The following is an 18,004-nucleotide window of genomic DNA, read 5'->3' as shown; positions in this document are numbered from 1 at the left end:
AGACAGGAGACTGGCTCACCTCAATTTGTTCTTCAGGGAGCTGACTTCTCGGTTCATGGCATCAGCTGTCTCTGTGGCATCTTCCAGTTCACGCTGCAGCTTCCGGCGTGAGGCGTTGGCCCGCTGGGCCTCCTCTTCGGCCTCCTCTAGCTGCCGCTTAAGTTGCTTCAAGCGGGTGGACGCCTTGTCGGCCTGCAGAGACACGTGGTACGGTAAGGGGTTCAGAAAGGGCAGCCCACCCAGAACACGGCTCTGTCTGAGCACAAACCTGGTCCTTGAACTGCTCCGCATTCCTCCGCTCGTCCTCCACCTGCAGCAGCACATCCTTCAGCCTCTTCTCGGTCCGGCGCACCTGCTTGGAGGCTGCCTGGCGCTCCCTGGGTAGGACAGACATGGTGACTGAAGGGGGACCCTCTCTACCAGGTGCCACAGCCAACGAGACAGCAACTGGAAACGCTATTTCCTGGAGCCTTATGGAGGTCTGGAGACTGAGGCCCTAGTCTTTTCTGGACACCGAGGAGCTGCCATCTCAGGATGGGACCTGGGCTGACACGAGACGACTGAAGAAGCTAGTCTATGGAGAAACTAAAGCTTGGGACCCAGAACGATCCTCATTACCTCCAAGTCTCAGTTCGGAGCATCAACACAGCTAGGTGGGGTCTCTCACTAAAACAGCCCACCAAAGTCCCCAGTTCTAGGTATGGGATATGGGTTTCCATCCAAACTCTAATACTTCTCAGAACAAAGGAAGATGGCTTGTGGGGCCGGGAAGACAGAGCTCGTTCCTGACCTAACCTGCATTGGCAGTAAGAACACCACTGTGCCCTCAGTCTGGGTGGGGCACCTACTTGGTCTCGTTGTCCAGCTGTTCCTCCAGCTGTGCAATCTTGGCCTCCAAGGCAGCAATGGAGGCCTTGTACTTGGACTTGACAGCACTCTCCATCTCCTGCAGCTTGGCCTTGAGCTCCTTGTTCTGGCGTTCTAGCTGCTGCCGTGCATTCTCGTTCTTCTGAGCGTGGCTGCGCTCCAGGTTCAGGTCGGTGTTGATTTGGTCGATCTGCAAGAAGGGAATACAGTGACCTCAAGGCTGGGTCCCACCTGCACGGACCCAGCAGGACCCTCTCCTCAGACACCAGGACCAACAAACATCCCAGCTCTCTCAGAAAGAAATCTGCCGACAAACAGGACCACAGCCTGCACAGTCAGAAGCAGTGGGAGAACAGGGGGCACTCATCCTATTTCTGCCCACCACGGGCACTTCACCACAGGGAACTGAAGAGTCTGGATCCCAGGGTGCAGGTCAGCTGCTATCCTGGCACTCACCTGCAGGTTGGCCTTCTTCAGCCGGTCGTTGATCAGCTCCGTGTTGCCCTGCTCCTCCTCCAGCTCCTCCTCCAGCTGGGCAATGCGGGCCTCTAGTCGCCGCTTCTCCTCCAACGCCAGGGCCCTGGGGACCCAGAGAAGTGAGGACCTGCACAAGTGGGGAGGTCCTCCGGGCACCCCTGTGCTTCCTCCCTCTGCTCACCCTTTGCCACTGCTGTTGGCGATCTCGTCGGCCAGCTCATCCCGTTCCTGTTGGGCCTGGCGCTTAGCACGCTCAGCAGCTGCCAGTTCCTGCCACAAGGACCCAGAATGTGACCCACTGGGACCAACACAACCTTCAGTGCCAGCAGCCCACACAAGTCCTCTCTGCTCCTCCACAACACCCTTCCCCAGGAACTCCTCTAGCTCACAGGGTCAGTTCCACCCCGGGGCACCTTTAGGCTCGTGTTTATAAAGCCCCTGTGTCTAAGTACTTGGAGTCAAGCCAAGAGCCAGGCTATAAACAGGAACCACCAAGGCCTAACAGGGACAACTGTGTGAACAGATCAGCAGTGCTGGTCCCTCTGCATATGGTCAGACCAGCTACTGAGGTTTATGGAGTAGGCTGAGTCCAGGGCTCTGGGCCCACCAAGGGCAGCAGGTGAGCTGTGGAAGCCTCCAGAGAACCAAGCATGATGGACAACAGAGGGAGTCATCCCACACCCATAAGAATAGAAGAACCATGCCAGAGCAGAGGGTCTGATGGAGCATTTCATAAACCAGCAATGGGACTTCGTGGGAGTCAACCAGATCTGGAAACACCACCCTCCACCAAGGGCTTCATATGTAACCAAGCCAGCAGCCCAGGGGGCACTCAGGACCCTCCTTGTCAGGTGCAACTGCTGTAAGCTCATGATCGACACACTGGCTCATGAAATAGACTGGGGACTAAATGATCACATTTTAGAGGTGGGGTCCACTGCCCAGCTCTTGAGTGCCAAATCTCATCCTTTCCCCCATTACAAATGTGCACGAACACATCACACCATGCCGAGGTGTGTGGTAAGAGGTAAGGGGTAAGAACACACATCTATTAACTCCCTCCAGGAGGCTGCTCTGAGGCCCACTGACAGCCCTGAGCCCCCACCTCCTGCAGTTGGATCATCTCAGCCTCCATGCTCTTGAGCTTCTTCTCATTCTCCTTGGCCTGCGCCAGGATCTCCTCTCGGGAGGCACGCGTGTCGTCCAGCTCCCGCATACAGTCCTTCATCTGGGCCTGTGTGCAGGAGAGGTTGCCATGTTCACACCTACTTCACACCTGCTCTGCCCTCTACAAGGGAGCCTTCAGGGACCACGTCCCCAAAAGGGAATTTAATTTCTCTGAACCTGGCACCATGTTGACCAACCTTTCTATAAAGGGGCAGAAAAGCAGCTCTGCACCCGCCTCCTCCTCTAAGCTTAGAAAGCTACTTACTGCTTATAACTTCCTGTTGGCGCCGATGCCAGAGGCACCACCCAATGGCGGCCATGACGCACAGTCATGACCAGGTGAGCTCGGGGACAAGACAGTAAGCATGCTTCCTGCCAGATTATACAACTACAAGGCAGAAGACTCAGTCCCCTGTCACCCTCCTGCCGCCTGTTCCCCATCTGAAGATCCTCCATAACATAACAGCCCCTTTTCCTTCTGCAGATGAATCTCACAACGGCATTCTCAGAGGCAGAGTGTGACTCCTGTTATATGTGGCTCTTAAAATGCCACCAACAAGCTGACGTTCTATGCCTCACAAGCGTGCCATGTGGTATTTAATCTTTCCTTCTGCTGACACACTAGACATGAGGGGCACTCAGTAGCTGTTTTATTAATGGTAGTCTTTAATCACTGGTGAGTGAAAATTCCATGTATTTGCCCCAGGCTCTAAGCCACCTCTCAGAACCTGAACCATCGGTACCTAGTTTCTTCTGGAAGCCTGCTTTTAAGTGTCCACCATCCCTGACTCTTCAACATGTCCAACTACTTTCTCCTTGGTTTAATGTACTCAGCCGCTCTTATTACTGTTTCCATTCTGAACCTGAGCCTCACCTGTGAGACAACCTAGGAGTTCTCACATATAGGTTCACAGTGGGACAGGCCCTGACTCCTTGCCTCTACAGACACCCCTCCCCCCATCTGTGGCCAACCCAGGTCTGCCTCACCTGGAGCTTCCGCAGCTGTTTGATGGCCTCCTCCCGGTTCTTATTAGCTGTGTCGATGTGCGCCTCCAGGTCCTTCAGATCCATCTCCAGCTTCTTGCGTGCCGCCATGGCCATAGAGCGCTGTTTCCTCTCGTCCTCCAGCTCTGCCTCCATCTCCCGTACCTGAGGAACATCAGCAGCTCAGGAGGCAGGCCTCGTGCTTGAAGCTCACTGCAAGCGCTGAGCTCAGATGAGCTCAGGCCAGCTTTGAAAGATCCCAGGGGGCCATGGGGGCCATCAAAGAACAAAGTAAGTCATTGAGTCCGGGGACAGAGGACTGGGAAGTGAGGCAATAGAAGGGTAGCCCAGGAGCCCCTCCCAGGCCCAGAAGAGAAGGCAGGAGGCAGTCGGTGTGTCTTTTCCAGAGGTAGGGAGGTCACACACACCTGTCTGACCAGCTGTTTCTTCTTCTCCTCATTCTGTTCATCCCGGCCCTGCAGATCCCGCTCAAACTGAGCCTTCATGGCCTGCAGGTTCACCTCCAGACGGAGCTTGGCATCTTCAGTGGCCTGAAGCTCATCCTCCAGCTCCTCCAGCTGGGTCTTCATCTCCTCTACCTGCTGCTCTAAGGCCCTCTTGGACTTCTCCAGCTCATGGACCTAGCAGAGAGCCAGAGTTACTGAGAGGCACAGACAGCAGTGAATCCTCAGACCACACCCATTCGGCTCTCCTGGGCCCAGGACCCTAGCCCAACACTCACACTCTTGCCCACGTCATCCTTGGAGCTCATGAGGTCCTCCATCTCTGTGCGGAACTGCTTGTTGAGTCGTTCCAGCTCTGCCTTCTGCTCCATGGCCTCCTCGAGGGCCCGGGCCAACGACAGTGCCTTTGTTTCCTTCTCACGGGCCTCAGCCTCAGCTTGGTCGCGTTCCTCTGCATACTTGGCAGAAATGGTCTTCTCTTCGGCTAGGAGCTGGGGAAAGAGGTCGTACTATGAGGCTGAGACTGCAGACTGTTGGGATCCCACAGCCAGACCCACAACAAACAGGCCCAAGGCTGCTGCCCAGGACCGTCTGGCTCCAGCAGTGTCCCGGCAGAATGAGAGCAAGGATTCCTCTAGCACTATACTAGATCTCTGCTTAGGTTTTGTTGCTGTTGTTGTTGTTGTTGTGTCGGTTTTTTTTTTTTATTTTTTAAAAAAGATTTATTACTATATATATACAGTATTCTGTCTGTATGTGTGCCTGCAGGTCAGAAGAGGCCAGATCTCATTATAGATCCGTGTATGTGGTTGCTGGGAATTGAACTCAAGACCTCTGGAAGAGCAGCCAGAGCCATCTCTCCAACCCTCTGCTTAGGTTTCTAAAGAGTGTGCTGGACTCCGGAGAGCTATAGTTAAAGATGATTGTGAGTTGGCTGGCATGGGTGCCAGGAATCGAACTTAGATCCTCTAGAAGAGCAGTAACTGCTCTTAACTGCTGACCATCTCTGCAAACCCTCTGCTTAAGTCTGACTTATGTTACCAGGTGCCCCTTGGAAGAGAGCCCAGAAACAAAATCACCACCCGCTCTGAACGTGGCCAATCTTGGTTCTCAAAAAGAGCAGGCTGACCGGATTCTTGAAAAGATGCAAGCCTGGCTTCTTAAAGCTTAGATCCCATATGCGGCCCTCATCCAAAGATGGGTGCAACCTCTGTGCCTGTTCTGTGCTGACTCAACCTTGCCATCCCTCATCTTCCTGCCCTCATCCTTTTGGCTCATTCTTCACCTGCTCCATGGGTTGGGGGAACTTTTCATACAGGGCCAGAGAGGCAAAGTACATTACTTAGAGGTGGTAGGCCACACAGCCTCTTGTGGCAGCTCTGCCACTGTGCACAGCTCTTACAGTAGCATAGCTAGCAGCAGCATATAAATAAATGTGGCTATGAATAGTGAAACTCTAACTAACATGAGGCCGGGAAGATGGCTCAGCAGGTAATGTCAAGCCTGATGACAGAAGACAGGCTTCCGCAAGTTGTCCTCTACCTTGACACCTGTACTGTGGTACATGCACACACACAGCCACACCAAATAAGAACAAAAGCAGAAAACATAAAGGTTTTAAACATGGTGGGGACAGGCTTTGTCTGTCCCTTGTTGACCCTGTGTTTTATTCTGTTATTCCATCTGGCCACAGTGTCTGCTTCTCTATGGTGGAACAGACTGGCTAAAATCTAAATCCTAACTCCTCTTCTGGTTTCTGGTTATTCCCTGGGCTCCTCAGGAAGTTGCAGACTAGGCACCTGGACATGCCCACCCCACCGCCCTGCCTAGGGAGGACACAGAAGGGGGTGTAGAGACCACACCTGGTCAAACTTCTTCTGCTTCTTCTCCAGGTTGGAGACGCTCTGCCGCTGGTGGTCCAGGTCTACCAGCAGGTCGTCCAGCTCCTGCTGCAGCCGCGTCTTGGTCTTCTCCAGCTTATCATAGGCAGCCACCTTCTCCTCATGCCGCTGGCTCATGCTTTCCAGATCCTTCTGGAGCCTCCTCTTTGCCTCCTCTGCCGTCTCCAGGCATCCTACCCCGTCCTCCATCTTCTTTTTCATGTCGGTCATCTGTGCAGGACGAGAAGTTAAGCAAACACCCACATCAGCACCTGGTCTGTACTCATCTTTTTCCAGGACCACTGGGGGACAAGCCTGCTGCACCATGGGGGTTCCAGGGGTCCAACACAGTTTTTGACCCGCCTCAATCACTTCCCTCATCCCAAGTGGTAGAAGGTACCGCACCTGGGCATGCAGGTTGGCAATCTGCTTCTCCAGGTTGCGCTTAGCCTCCTCTTCCTCCTCCAGCTGCTCTCTGAAGGAGTTCTTCTCATCCTCCACCTGCTTGAGCTTGGTGCTCAGGCTCAGCTTCTGCCGGTTCTCCTCTTGCAGCAGCTCCTACTCAGAGGACAAAGGGGATGCTGAGGAGGTGCAGTGCCACAGCCTTGAGGACCCACAACCCAGATACAGGATGAGGAGTGCTCAGAGTGTCTGCAAACAAGATGCACAGGTGCGGCAGCTAGGGCTCTTGGGACTTTCAGGTTCTGACACTGTACTCACCTGTGTGTCCTGAAGCTGGGACTCCAGCGCAGAGAAGTCCTTCGTGAGCTTGCTAGACTTGCTGTCAGACTGGTTAAGGAGACCGGTCACGCTATCCAGTTCCACCTGGGTAGGAAAGAGAAAGGCAAGGGTTGAGTGCCTGGGACTGTTCTGACAAAGTCAGACTCCTCTTGAGTTGAACCACGGGGACCTGGCTGAGGAGGCGGTATGAGGAAGCAAGTTTATGGGACAGCAGGTGAGAAGGGCCCAGGCTCAGTGTCCCACAGAAGCCTCACCTGCAGCTTGGACACTTTGTCAGCCAGCTCGGTGCGCACACGCTCTCCCTCGCTGAACTTGACCTGCAGCTCCTGCAGCTGGGCCTCCACCTTCTTGCGCTTGTGTTCCGAGTCGCCCTTGCCTTGCAGCAAGACCTTCACCTCATTGGCCAGCTCTCCTCGCTCATTCTCCAGGGTCTGTTTTGCCTTCTCAAGGGTGGCTTTTACCTGGTGGAGTAGACAAGGGTGTAATGGGTATCCAGGGTCTGGCACGGGCCTGGTCTCTCTGATGTCAACAGAGCCAAGGACCGCTGCCTCTGTCTCAGGAGCCCTGGAGAAGGAAAGCCTCGTTTGCACCTATTCTCAAATCCCTAAAGTAAGTAAAAACACTGCCCAGCTCTCCTCTCTGAATGGAGGGACCATTCTACTATATGAAGTTTCATGGGTCATCTGTAGGGATTTTAGCAACATTCATAAACAAAGAAAACTGTTCCTAAACTTGAAATCTAATGTTCAAAGCATTGATGTGATACTATTTAAGAACTATGAAGGGGCTGGAGAGATGGCTCAGAGGTTAAGAGCTATTGCCTGCTCTTCCAAAGGTCCTGAGTTCAATTCCCAGCAACCACATGGTGGTTCACAACCATCTATAATGGGGTCTGGTGCCCTCTTCTGGCCTGCAGCCATACACACAGACAGAGTATTGTATACATAATAAATAAATATAAAAAAAAAAAGAACTATGAAGGTGTTGTGTGTGGGGTGCACACTTTCAATCCCAGTACTCAAGAGACAGAGGCAGGTAGATCTCTATGAGTTCAAAGCCAGCCAGGTCCAATCGTGAGTTCTAAGCTAGTCAAAGTTACATAAACAAAACCTGCCTCAAAAATACACAACTAAAAATGTGCAGCTCATAAAACAGATGGAAAACAACTCCATTCCACACAGCAGAGAGGGCTTGACATGGCCACGGGTAACAGGACCCTGAGTCCAAAGCCATGCTGGGTAAAAACAGATCTCACAGTGACAGTGGGGGTGCAGCAAGGTATGTTTCTACATGTTTTGGATTGTCACATGGAAGAGACCTGGACTGCTGGTGCTGTCAACAATGTGACAGTGATAGGAGCTGGAAGCCAAAAAGGCAGAACCTGCCCAGGAGGAGTTGTCAGCTATCAGCTGCCTGGATGGACATCACCAGGACTTCCTGTTGCTAGTTTAAGAAGAGATCTCCTAGTCAGGAGAGAGTATGAGTCCCCCTCAGGTTCAGGGTCAAGATCATGGGTGTTCCTTGAGCTTCTTGGTCTGGTAGGGTGTTACAGATGAAAACATGAATTCATCACAGAATCAACACTGAGCTTTATAGCATGGTCAACCTCAGATAACAAGACAGACAGACCAGCCGCCATCCTCCTTTACTGGCCTGAAAACTAAGGCATGGAGGAACTTACTTGTCCAGGCCATTCTGACAAAGTCGGGACCCAGGCACAGGTCTGGGGCAGCCGACACCACACCTGCAAGACCCATCAGGACCCTCCCCAGGCAGTGCCTGCCTTTCCCAGAGTTCCCCTACCCTCTTAGTCTGCTCCAGCTGCTCGGCCAGCTCCTCCACGGCCTGGGAGTGCTTCTGCCTCATCTCCTGGATCTGGGCCTCATGGGTCTTGGCCTCCTCCTCCAAGGTCTTCTTCAGGATGCTCACTTCCTGCTCGCGTTTCGACCTGGAAAGAAAACACACTTAGAGTGGAGGCCAAGTATCCCAGGACACTATTGTCCCTTTGCTCATCGCGACTGCAGAGGCCTAAAAGAGGCAGAGGCACTTCACACAGCTTCTCTTTCTCTCTCCTAGTTTTTAAGACAAATTTTTATGCCATTCATGCTTAAACTTTCTGTGAGGCCAATAACGACCCTGAACTCCTCACCCATCTGGCTTCATCTCCTAAGTGCTGGATTACAAGTGAGCTGCACCACACCCAGACCCCCAGATTTTCTACCACTGGCCTCTGTTCTCAACCATTCATCCATCCTCAGGCCCAGTCTAGCATGCACACTGCAGAGACTCATGCCTTTTCAGCCCTAGTAGGGTCCACCCTGTCTCACCAGGTTCTTCAGCAGGGACTCAGTGAAGAAGTTGCTGAGGAACCATCAGTGTGCATGCTGCCCAGGGTTCATGCAAAGTCAGGCCACCATGTGTGTGCAGGACTGTGCCGTGTGTGTGATGTGTGTGCAGGGGACAGCACCTTGCCAGGTCTCCCCACACCTCCCTGTCCAACCCGCCAAGTGGCACACCTCAGCTCCTGCTGAGCAGCCGTGGAATCCAGAGTGTCCTCCAGCTCTGTCTTCAGGGCCTCCAGCTCCTCTCCAAGATCCCGCTTCTGCTTCTCAGCTTTATTCCTGGAGGCTCGCTCAGACTCCAGGTCTTCCTGGAGCTCAGAAATTTGAGCTTCCAGTTCTCGAATCTTCTTCAGGGCCATATTCTTCTGGGCAGCTTCTTCCTCCACTCTGCCAAAGAGATCAGTGACATCAGTATGAGGCCACCTTAGGAAGGTGCAGCCACAGCACCTTCCTAAGTCACAGTCGTGGACTGAGGGTCAACCTCAGCAAAGCTCAACCGTCCAGGATGTTTAAGAACAATACCATGCGGCTCAAGGACTGAGAAGAGCACTGGCTGTTCTGTCAGAGAACCTGAGTTCAACTTCCAGCATCCACACGGCAGCTCACGACTGCCTACAACTCCAGGTCCAGGAGCTAATGCCTTCTGCTAGGCCCCAAATAGACACCACACACACACACACACTTAAAAATATATGTATTAAGGAAAAATACCATCTGAGAACTAGACAGCAGAATTATTTCATTTTCTAAATTAAGATGACCTTAAATATATAACATTCAAACATTTACTGAAAAGATAAAAAGAAATAAAACATTATAGTTCATAGTGACTGTAAGTAAAATTGTGGATGTGCTTTAAATTTACATGATCAAGAAGCATTAACATCACCAGCTGTGACTACTGTACAAGACAGTAGTAGGAGGGAGGGAGGGAAGGAGGGAAAGAGAGAGGAAGGGAGGGTTTGTACATGCAAGGGCAAGGCATGTATGAGAAATCTCAACCTTCTGCTCAATGTAGCCGTGAATCTAAAGCTGCTCTTAAAAAAATAATAAATTTTAAAAATGTATACAAGGTGGTGAAATGTCTCAGTGGGTAAAAGTGCCTGCAACCAAGCCTGACAGCTGAGTTCAATCCCTGGACCCACACAATGGAAGAAGAGAACTGACTCAGGCAAAATTCCTCTGACTCCCCTGCGCTGTAGCACACACCACTTGTGCCACCCCCATAAGTAAATCTTAAAAAAAGAATTTAAAAAGTACAAAAATTATTTTTAGTATATGCCTATAACCACAAAGTAAACAAAGAGGGGGCAGGAGACCAGAGAGGGGAAGGAAAGGGAGAGGAAAGGGATGTGGGAGGAAGGGGCGGAGAGGGGGGGACTACAGAGTGGGTTGTAGCTGACTTGTTTGAGGATTAAACACCCTGGACCACACTGTAGATCAGAAGTATCTCACTGTGGGCTCTTCTGCAGCAGGAGCAGAGAGCATGCCCATGGTGCATTGCAGCACCAAGAACAGGGAAGGAAGCCACTGTACATGCAACACTGGCCAGGAGCTGGGCCTCACCTGGCCAGGGCAGCCTGCAATTCCTCTTCCTTCTTAGCCAGCTGCATCTTGAGCTCAGCGATCTGCGCCTGGAGCTCTGCGATCTGGTCGCTGAGGTCCGTGGAGTCTCCCTCCAGCTTGCGGCGGGTCTTCTCCAGTTCCTGCCGCTGCTTCTCCTCCCTGCGGAGGCGCTCTGACAGGGAGGGTAGGAGGAGAGACTGAGCCCTCAGGGGTCACAGGCTTCTTGCCTGCTCTGAATTACTTGTATAAAAAACCAAACACTGTGCACTTGTAAGGCACATGGAAGGCTTAAAGGGACACCATGCACCTAACTCTGAGACGAGGAAATAGTTCCACAAGCTATTAGGCCTTTGTGTCTCCAGAGTGACCCGGCACCTGGGATCCCTCCTCCTTTCTTCCCCTCAGAGCTGTCAAAGTCTGACAGCTTCTGAGACAGCCGAGCCCAACACATGCTGTATCAAGCTTGGTGCTTATCACTCTTCACACAGACAGCCATCCAGCCATGCAGTGATGAGTCTGCAGCCCACACTCCCAAGAAAACCAGATACTGCCCCTAAAGCCTGAAGGCCTTGTCTCGAGGGAGTGGCCTAACACTGCGCTGCTAGGCCCAGCTTGCCTATGAGCTGTGCACAGCTCGGCAATCTGGGTGTACAGAGCGCTAGTACCCAGCGTGCCTTACCTTCCAGGTCAGTGATCATCGCCTCGTGCTTGTTCTTGAGCTTGGCCAGGCTCTTGGACTTCTCCTCCTCTTCCATGAGGTTGGTAGTGAATTCGGCTACTCTGTCTTCCAGCAGCTTCTTCTCCTGGAAGTGGAGGAAGAGTACCAGGGCTCAGTGCTGGCTGAGGACACACGCTTCAGCTCTTTCAAAGGAGGGCTAGACCAAAAATCTATGAGTCAAGGGTAAACACTTAAACCTTAAACAGTTGGCCAAGTTCATAAGGATTTACTGGGTCTAAGGGTAGCTGGCAGGTCACCTGAGACATATGGGTAAATTTACAACCTTAGATATTAAAAACGTAGGCATCCAAGACTTTCCTGGGGTCAGGTTAAGAAAGGCTTCTGGGTATCAACTGATTAAGGTGAGGGACAAGTGGCCCCATCCATCCCTGCCACTATAAGAGGCTGCCACCCGGTATTTCCTCAATCCCCAAAGTTTTGGGATTAAGAGCTTTAACAAGAAAAAATGGTCTGCCTCTCCCCCAGGCTCCTCACTCATGAAAAAAACCCTCTCCACATGGAGCTGGCGCTCAGACCTTGGGGACCCTGGGAGAAGCAACTGACTGCTGACCAGAGCCACGGTGCTGCACTGCACAGGCAGGCAGGCACGGTCCTGAGCTGCCCTGCTTTCCCCATGACTGCATGGAACAACAGGCCCCACCTTTGCCAGTTTGCAGTTTTGGTCCTCCATGATGATCTGGTCCTCCTCCAGTTTCTTCAGCTTGGCCTCAGTGGTCACCTTCTCAAGCTGCAGCTTCTGCCGGGCACTTTCCTCCTCCTCCAGTTGCTCCTCGAGTTCCTAAAAGAAAAGGACACATGAGAAGGGCATGCGACTAACATACGTGGCTGGCACTCACTCGGAGAACCTGCATGTGAACTGGGGCACAAGACTAACACAGCTTCACACTGCTCCCAGGGCTTCTTGAGCCAGCATGTGAAAGAGGGCCATGCACTACTAAGGCTACCTACTTGAGGCTGGTGGAGCAGGGACCAAAGAGGAAAAACTCAATGGCCTCAACGTTCAACTGGGTAGAGCTCGTAGAGATTTGAGAGCTGCATGTTATGAGCAGCCATCCCAAACAGCAAGCCTCTACAGAAATGCCCAAGTGGACAAAGAAGGCTGATGCGACTGAATCCACGTGTCTGCCGTGTGCCCCGCCCTGCCCAGCAGGTGCAGGTAGTACCTGGATGTTCTGCTGCATCTTCTTCTTCTCCGCCTGCAGATGCTGGCAGCGCTCTTCCTCCTCCTCTACCCTGGCCTCCAGGTCGTGGCAGATCTCCTCCAGTTCTTGCTTCTTCGATGTCAGGCGGGCCCGGAGCTCCTCAGCCTCGGCACACAGCTCTGTTTCTGCCTGCAGCTGCTCCTGAAGCTGCAACTTCTCTGCCATTAGCTGCAAAAAACACAGGCAAAGGTTAAGTTCCCTGAGACCTCCTTACGGTCCAAATAGGACAGGTCTCCCAAGGCAGGCACTAAAGGCTTGGTTGCCCATTGAGGGCATTGTTAGGAACCATTGGGAACTTTAGGAGCTGGGATCTGAAGCAAAAAGATCACTGGAACACACCCTGGGAGGGAATATTAAGGCCTTGGCCCCTTTTTTTTTTTCTGCTTCCTTGGACAGAGGCCTGCTCTGCCACACTCCCTCTACCAGGACATTCTGCCTCAACAGGGGCCCACAAACAACATTCAGTAACCACGGGCTAAATCTCTCAATCCCCCTTTGAGGTTCGCTATCTTAGGTACATATTCACAGTAACAGAAAGCCGATGTGTAATCTTCAAGCAGCTCCAGGGTGGGTGCTTATGGCTCAGGGCCCCAGCCTCCATGGACAAGAACAGTTTCCAACCAGAAGTGCTCAAGCTCCCACACAGTCCTAACACCCTCTACCCTGGACCTTCCCTCGAGAGCTTCAGACGTCCACATAATAGGCCGAAGGGCTATATGTTGGGATGGGAGCTTACACTGAACTGCAAACGCTCTCAACGCTGCAAACCAGCCTGCCTACTGGTGTAACAGGGGCAGCACTGGGAGCAACTGGGATTGATGGGTGGAGCCTCTGACACCTGCCTGGGACTGCAGAGTCTCCATCTCTGTCAGCCTGTTCTCAGCAGCCAGATGTTTCTCTCGCATCTTTGTCAGTTCCATCTCCTTGGCTAACAGCTCATCCTCATGCCGTATTGAGTTCAGCACGGGCTTGACCTAGGAGAGAAGACAGGGGCAGAGTTAAGGCCAGCTAGGGTTGTCCACCTCTGACAGCTCCCTCACCTCTGGAATATAAGCTCTAGAGATGAGAGGCCACCAGACCTGCTATCTGGGGAGGAGGTGCATGCAGGCACAACCTTCCTGGAAGTCAGTCTGGAGCAACACTCGACAGGCCTCTGACCCGCTTAATTCCACTGCAGGGAAACCATCTCTATGTGTGCAGACAGATGTTCACGACAGTGCTGTTTATAGCGCCAAGACTTAGGGATGATACACAGAGCTAGCCTCTAAGGAATAATCCTAAAAACTGATGCTGATGGGAATTTTAATACAAAGTGCAAAGTACAAGACTGTGGAAGAATGCACAGTTTACACAGCTACATTTACTGCAAGTGAGAAAGGGAGAGTGTGAGTAAATATGGAAACATCAGTGCTGGTGCAGTGGAGAGGGCCCAGGAAGTTTTAGACTCTTTTCTTAATGCTTTTCGTATTTAACATTTTGCAGTTATCATGTATTATAAACTAAAGGAACCAGGGTCTCTATGTAGTGCTAGCGGCCCTAGAACTCACACTAAGTAGTCCAGGCTGGTCTTGAAATCACAGTGATCTGCCTGCCTCTGCCTCCTGAAGGCTGAGATTAAAGGCACATGCCACCACGCCCAGCTTTTAAAGACTGGGGTATAAACTAGAACTTCTGAGGGGTACCTCAGGAGGTTAAAGTCTCAAATGGGGCCAGAGTGCTGGGCAGGGCCTTACCTACTAGAGCTGCTCTCTAAGTTGGCCCAGCCCAGGCACCGCCATCCATAGCAAACAAGTGGTATGGCTAGCCACACTCTGGACAGCACCAGGTTAGGCTCTCACTGCTGGGCTCTGGGGAGCCGTAGGAAAGACCCGTGGTGTGGGCAACAAGCCCCTACATGAGCAGAGGAGGCCGAGCTCTTTGTGGGGCGCCAGGCCACAGCCTTCCAGCACCCACCTTGGTGAAGAGTCTCCACCACTGCCAGTTGCGCAGCCTGAGGTAGGCGGCGCAGTTCCTCTGGAGGACTTTCATGGCGGTCAGCTGCTGCTGCCTCTTGGCAAATGCCCTGCAGGTGAAGGGCACCGTTAGCAACTCAGAGTGAGGGAAAGCACACACACAGCAACAGCCCTGGCTCGTGAGTCACCAAACACACGACTGGCAAGGGCTCGGGTCACTCAACCACTGCCCTCCACTGAGGCACTCACAAGCATAAAGGCCCAACAACCAGTGGCAGACCCTAGTCAGAATAAGGTCTAACTATGACCTTGGTCATGATTTCCAGCTGTGCCCAGAAAACTGGGACTTGGGGTATCTGCCTATGCTGCCTTCCTGTCCGAGCTGCTGGGGGTGCACAGTACCAGCAGCCGATGTGCTGCCAAAGCAGGGAGTATGGTGTGGGCAGGGGAGCGCCACTTCTGCCAACATCACAAACCCACACTCATGCTCAGGGCTCAGGACTCACACTGGCACATGCTGTCCTATGGCAGGGGAATCTGAACACTGACTTTACATTCTGAGCTCAGGATGCTTCTGTTGAGCATACAACTCCATGAGGACAGGCAAAGATGGGCCTGGTGTCATGGTGCAAAATGAGGATTACAATAAACAGACATTTGGGACAAATCAAAGCTTAGTTGCCTGACTTTCATATGTCCCTCTAAAAGCCTTTATAAAAAGCCATTTCTACCACCGACATGAGAAATCCAGGAAGTGCCTAGGGCCCATCCCCAGACAGGTTCTGCCTGGACCCAGAGGCCTTCAACTACAGCTGTCTAAGCTCTCCTCAGCAGGAGCACAGTGAGGGTCCCTGCAACTTACTTCCTGGCCAGATAGCCCCTGCAGCAGGCCTGGAAGCCAATGATGACGTCAGTGATCTTCAGGTCCCGCTCCTCTTCCAGATGGGCTAGCACACCAGCCCGGAAGAACACTTTGCTCTGGCCGATGCGGTACAGGTTGCTGTCGAGCTCCAAAGCTTTGATCTAGTGAGAGGAGAGCAGATTGTATCACTCTGAACCCGCAGAGGAAAGGCGAGGACCCACCTCAGCCCAGACATCCCAGCGGTCCTTAGAGGGTAGCTGCACCTCTTCTATGAGCCTCCGGGACCAGAGAACACGGGACTCAGGGACACTAAGAGAAGGAATAGCACAGAGCAAAGTGGCAAATCAGACTGTCAAACACAGGACTCCTCTGCACCCTCTGGAGTCACACTCCACAAATGCTCAACCAGGACACTGCCCACTAGGAAGCAGCTACAGCACATTGGCACTAAGATTAAAACAAGCACCCTCCTAGGCCTGAGGACCCAACACCACCTGGAGAGCCTGGGTTGTACCCTGAAGCCACTGCCCTCAACTGCAAAAGGGAGGGGTGCTGCAACTTAAAAAGAAACGAGGGCACACAGCAAATAAATACCAGTGCCTCCTTCCCAGCAGGGCTGTGGGCACTGCCAAGAGTGTCAGAAGCACTCCACACAGAGTGGAAGCACCAGTGGGTGCCAGGGCAGCAGGGCTCTCTTAGAAAGCCCACATGCTGGGGGTTCTCTGCTGTCAACTGGCTGGATTCAGAATCGCCCAGGAGACACGCCTCTGGGTGTCTATATAAGGATGCTTCCAGACTTTACCTGAGGATGGAATGGGTAGGTGACACCATTCTAAAGACTGGGGTCCTGGACTGATTTAAAAGGGAGGAAGGAGGAAGCAGCTGAGTGCCATTCATGTCTCCTACCTGCCACAGGACCAGCTGCCTTGCTTTTGTCTTCCCAACAACCCCTCTTCACCCCCATGATGGACTCTACCTGAGTTAAGACAAATGCTTTCCCCTAAAGTTGCCATCTGTCAAGTACATGGTCCCAGCAATGAGAAAAGTTACCAATACAGATAGCAACGTGAACCACCAGCCTGTCTGTCTGGTCAGTGAGTACTCTACGTGGGTTCAGAGAGAGCTCTGCTCCTATAAATAACCTTGCTAGTCTGGCAAGAAGTTCTGGTAGAAAGACCAAAGACTAGGAGAGGAGGTGGGCCTGTTCCCTGCCTGTACCCAGATCTCTGACCAAGTGAAAAGACCTAGGAATAGCCATACTCATCTTCCCTGAAGAGCCAGGAAGGACTTCGGTCCCTGTAGGAACAGGCAGCCCATCTGGTGAGAAAATGGCCAAGGGTCCTTGGAGAAGAGGCAATCCAGACTCCAGGGGAGAAGACCACCTCCCCAACCCTGCCCTGCCCACTAATGGCTGACAAACATCTGGACAGCAGGCAGTCTCCCCCTGCCTCACTTCCTTCCCATCTCAATCTCCCCATCACTGAACAAATCTGCACATGGAAAATTTTTTTCTTCCAACATCTCATTCCAGTAGCCCCGCCTCCATGACTCTTGAGCCAGCAAGCGGTGACTGCTCACACAAGCCAGGCTGGGAAGAAGAAGAAGACGCATAAGAAACACAGGCAAGGGCCCAGGGTAAGATGAACACCAAGAATGGTTATAGGACACTGGGACCATTGGGCATTAAACCAAAACCCGAGTGCACTGTACATCAAGCCAGGGCAGGACGGTGTACAGAGGAAAGTCCAGAGGCACAAATTCCAGATGCTGGAATGAACCCAGGACCACTCACAGTCCTGGCTGTGAGCTGCCATGAACCCACGGAGCACAAGGCCAAAGAAAATGAAGCCAAGAAAGCAACAGAATATTTCCCGAATGGAACAGACCAACTCCTGTCGGAATCCTATCTCCTACAGCCTAGTCTTTGGCTGTGTGTTCTGATTCCAGCACATCCCTGACCACTCAAGGCCTTTGAGGGCAGCCTGTCTCTCAAGGTACTTAGAAAACTCAGAACCTGAGTACAAACAGAGAACATGCAGCACACATGCACACAGATCAAAATGACCATCCCACAGGATGGACACATGAACAGCTGGGACCCAACTGCCAAAGGTTCCCACTCCAGGGAACTGCGGCAGGACTTACCATGAGGACACACGCCTGCTTCCCATCCATGAAGCCCTTCGGAATAGAGTTAGGAGTGAGGATCTCATACCTGAGGAAGGAGAGAAAAGTTGTTCTTTCTACCCTCGGCATGGCTCACCTCGGCATGGACTAGAGCTCAATCAAAATCTAAGGTCACCAGGTGGCAAAGCAGGAGTGCAGTACTCACTGAGCTACAAAGAGGGGGTCCTACCCCAGTCGCACCCCACTCCTTGGCTAAATGGTGGAGGAGGGGTGAGTTTAGAGAGGACACTGGAACGTTTCGGCCACCAGTACAAGCTATGGGCAGTGCTTGCACCCCCTCCCAGCCCCCCCACCCCGCCTCCTCAAAGCTCCTTCAATGCCCTAGTGTCTGGCTGCATCTGTTGCTGCAGACACAGTGACAGTGACATTCCTTCCAGTAATAAAATGGGGACAACTCTTCTCACGGAAGTGGCTAAGCTGGATTGAAAGAGATGCCTCCTGTATTCTCGGCATTTGAATGCTAGGTCCCTAGTTAGTGGTCGTTCAGGAGGCTTAGGAAGTGTGGCCTTTGGAGGTGACAGTGACGACTCAATCCTCTGAACCTAGGAGCCCCAAATAACCCTCTCCCCGTTTA

At 52.5% G+C, this 18,004-nt stretch overlaps 1 protein-coding gene across 1 annotated transcript in view; it reads right to left on the bottom strand.

The window, feature by feature from the left end:
- Myh9 (myosin heavy chain 9) overlaps nt 1-18,004 on the bottom strand; it is an 82,337-nt gene that overhangs the window by 2,205 nt on the left and 62,128 nt on the right. Inside the window, exons 18-40 of the mRNA XM_050165536.1 lie at nt 17,389-17,458; nt 15,244-15,404; nt 14,383-14,491; nt 13,272-13,403; nt 12,391-12,597; nt 11,868-12,005; nt 11,168-11,291; nt 10,489-10,660; nt 9,097-9,309; nt 8,384-8,528; nt 6,835-7,041; nt 6,560-6,664; nt 6,245-6,397; nt 5,822-6,070; nt 4,238-4,450; nt 3,924-4,136; nt 3,499-3,660; nt 2,450-2,578; nt 1,526-1,614; nt 1,324-1,447; nt 849-1,057; nt 269-377; nt 20-192 (exon numbers count right to left, since the gene is read on the bottom strand). Of these exons, the coding sequence (XP_050021493.1) occupies nt 20-192; nt 269-377; nt 849-1,057; nt 1,324-1,447; nt 1,526-1,614; nt 2,450-2,578; nt 3,499-3,660; nt 3,924-4,136; nt 4,238-4,450; nt 5,822-6,070; nt 6,245-6,397; nt 6,560-6,664; nt 6,835-7,041; nt 8,384-8,528; nt 9,097-9,309; nt 10,489-10,660; nt 11,168-11,291; nt 11,868-12,005; nt 12,391-12,597; nt 13,272-13,403; nt 14,383-14,491; nt 15,244-15,404; nt 17,389-17,458 (3,606 nt within the window). The remainder of the gene's footprint in view (nt 1-19; nt 193-268; nt 378-848; nt 1,058-1,323; nt 1,448-1,525; nt 1,615-2,449; nt 2,579-3,498; nt 3,661-3,923; nt 4,137-4,237; nt 4,451-5,821; nt 6,071-6,244; nt 6,398-6,559; nt 6,665-6,834; nt 7,042-8,383; nt 8,529-9,096; nt 9,310-10,488; nt 10,661-11,167; nt 11,292-11,867; nt 12,006-12,390; nt 12,598-13,271; nt 13,404-14,382; nt 14,492-15,243; nt 15,405-17,388; nt 17,459-18,004) is intronic.

Source organism: Alexandromys fortis, unplaced genomic scaffold, assembly GCF_014885135.2.
Source record: "Alexandromys fortis isolate MF-2015 unplaced genomic scaffold, M_Fortis_MF-2015_v1.1 scaffold_157, whole genome shotgun sequence".
NCBI lineage: Eukaryota > Metazoa > Chordata > Mammalia > Rodentia > Cricetidae > Alexandromys > Alexandromys fortis.
This window is presented reverse-complemented; position numbering and strand designations above follow the sequence as displayed.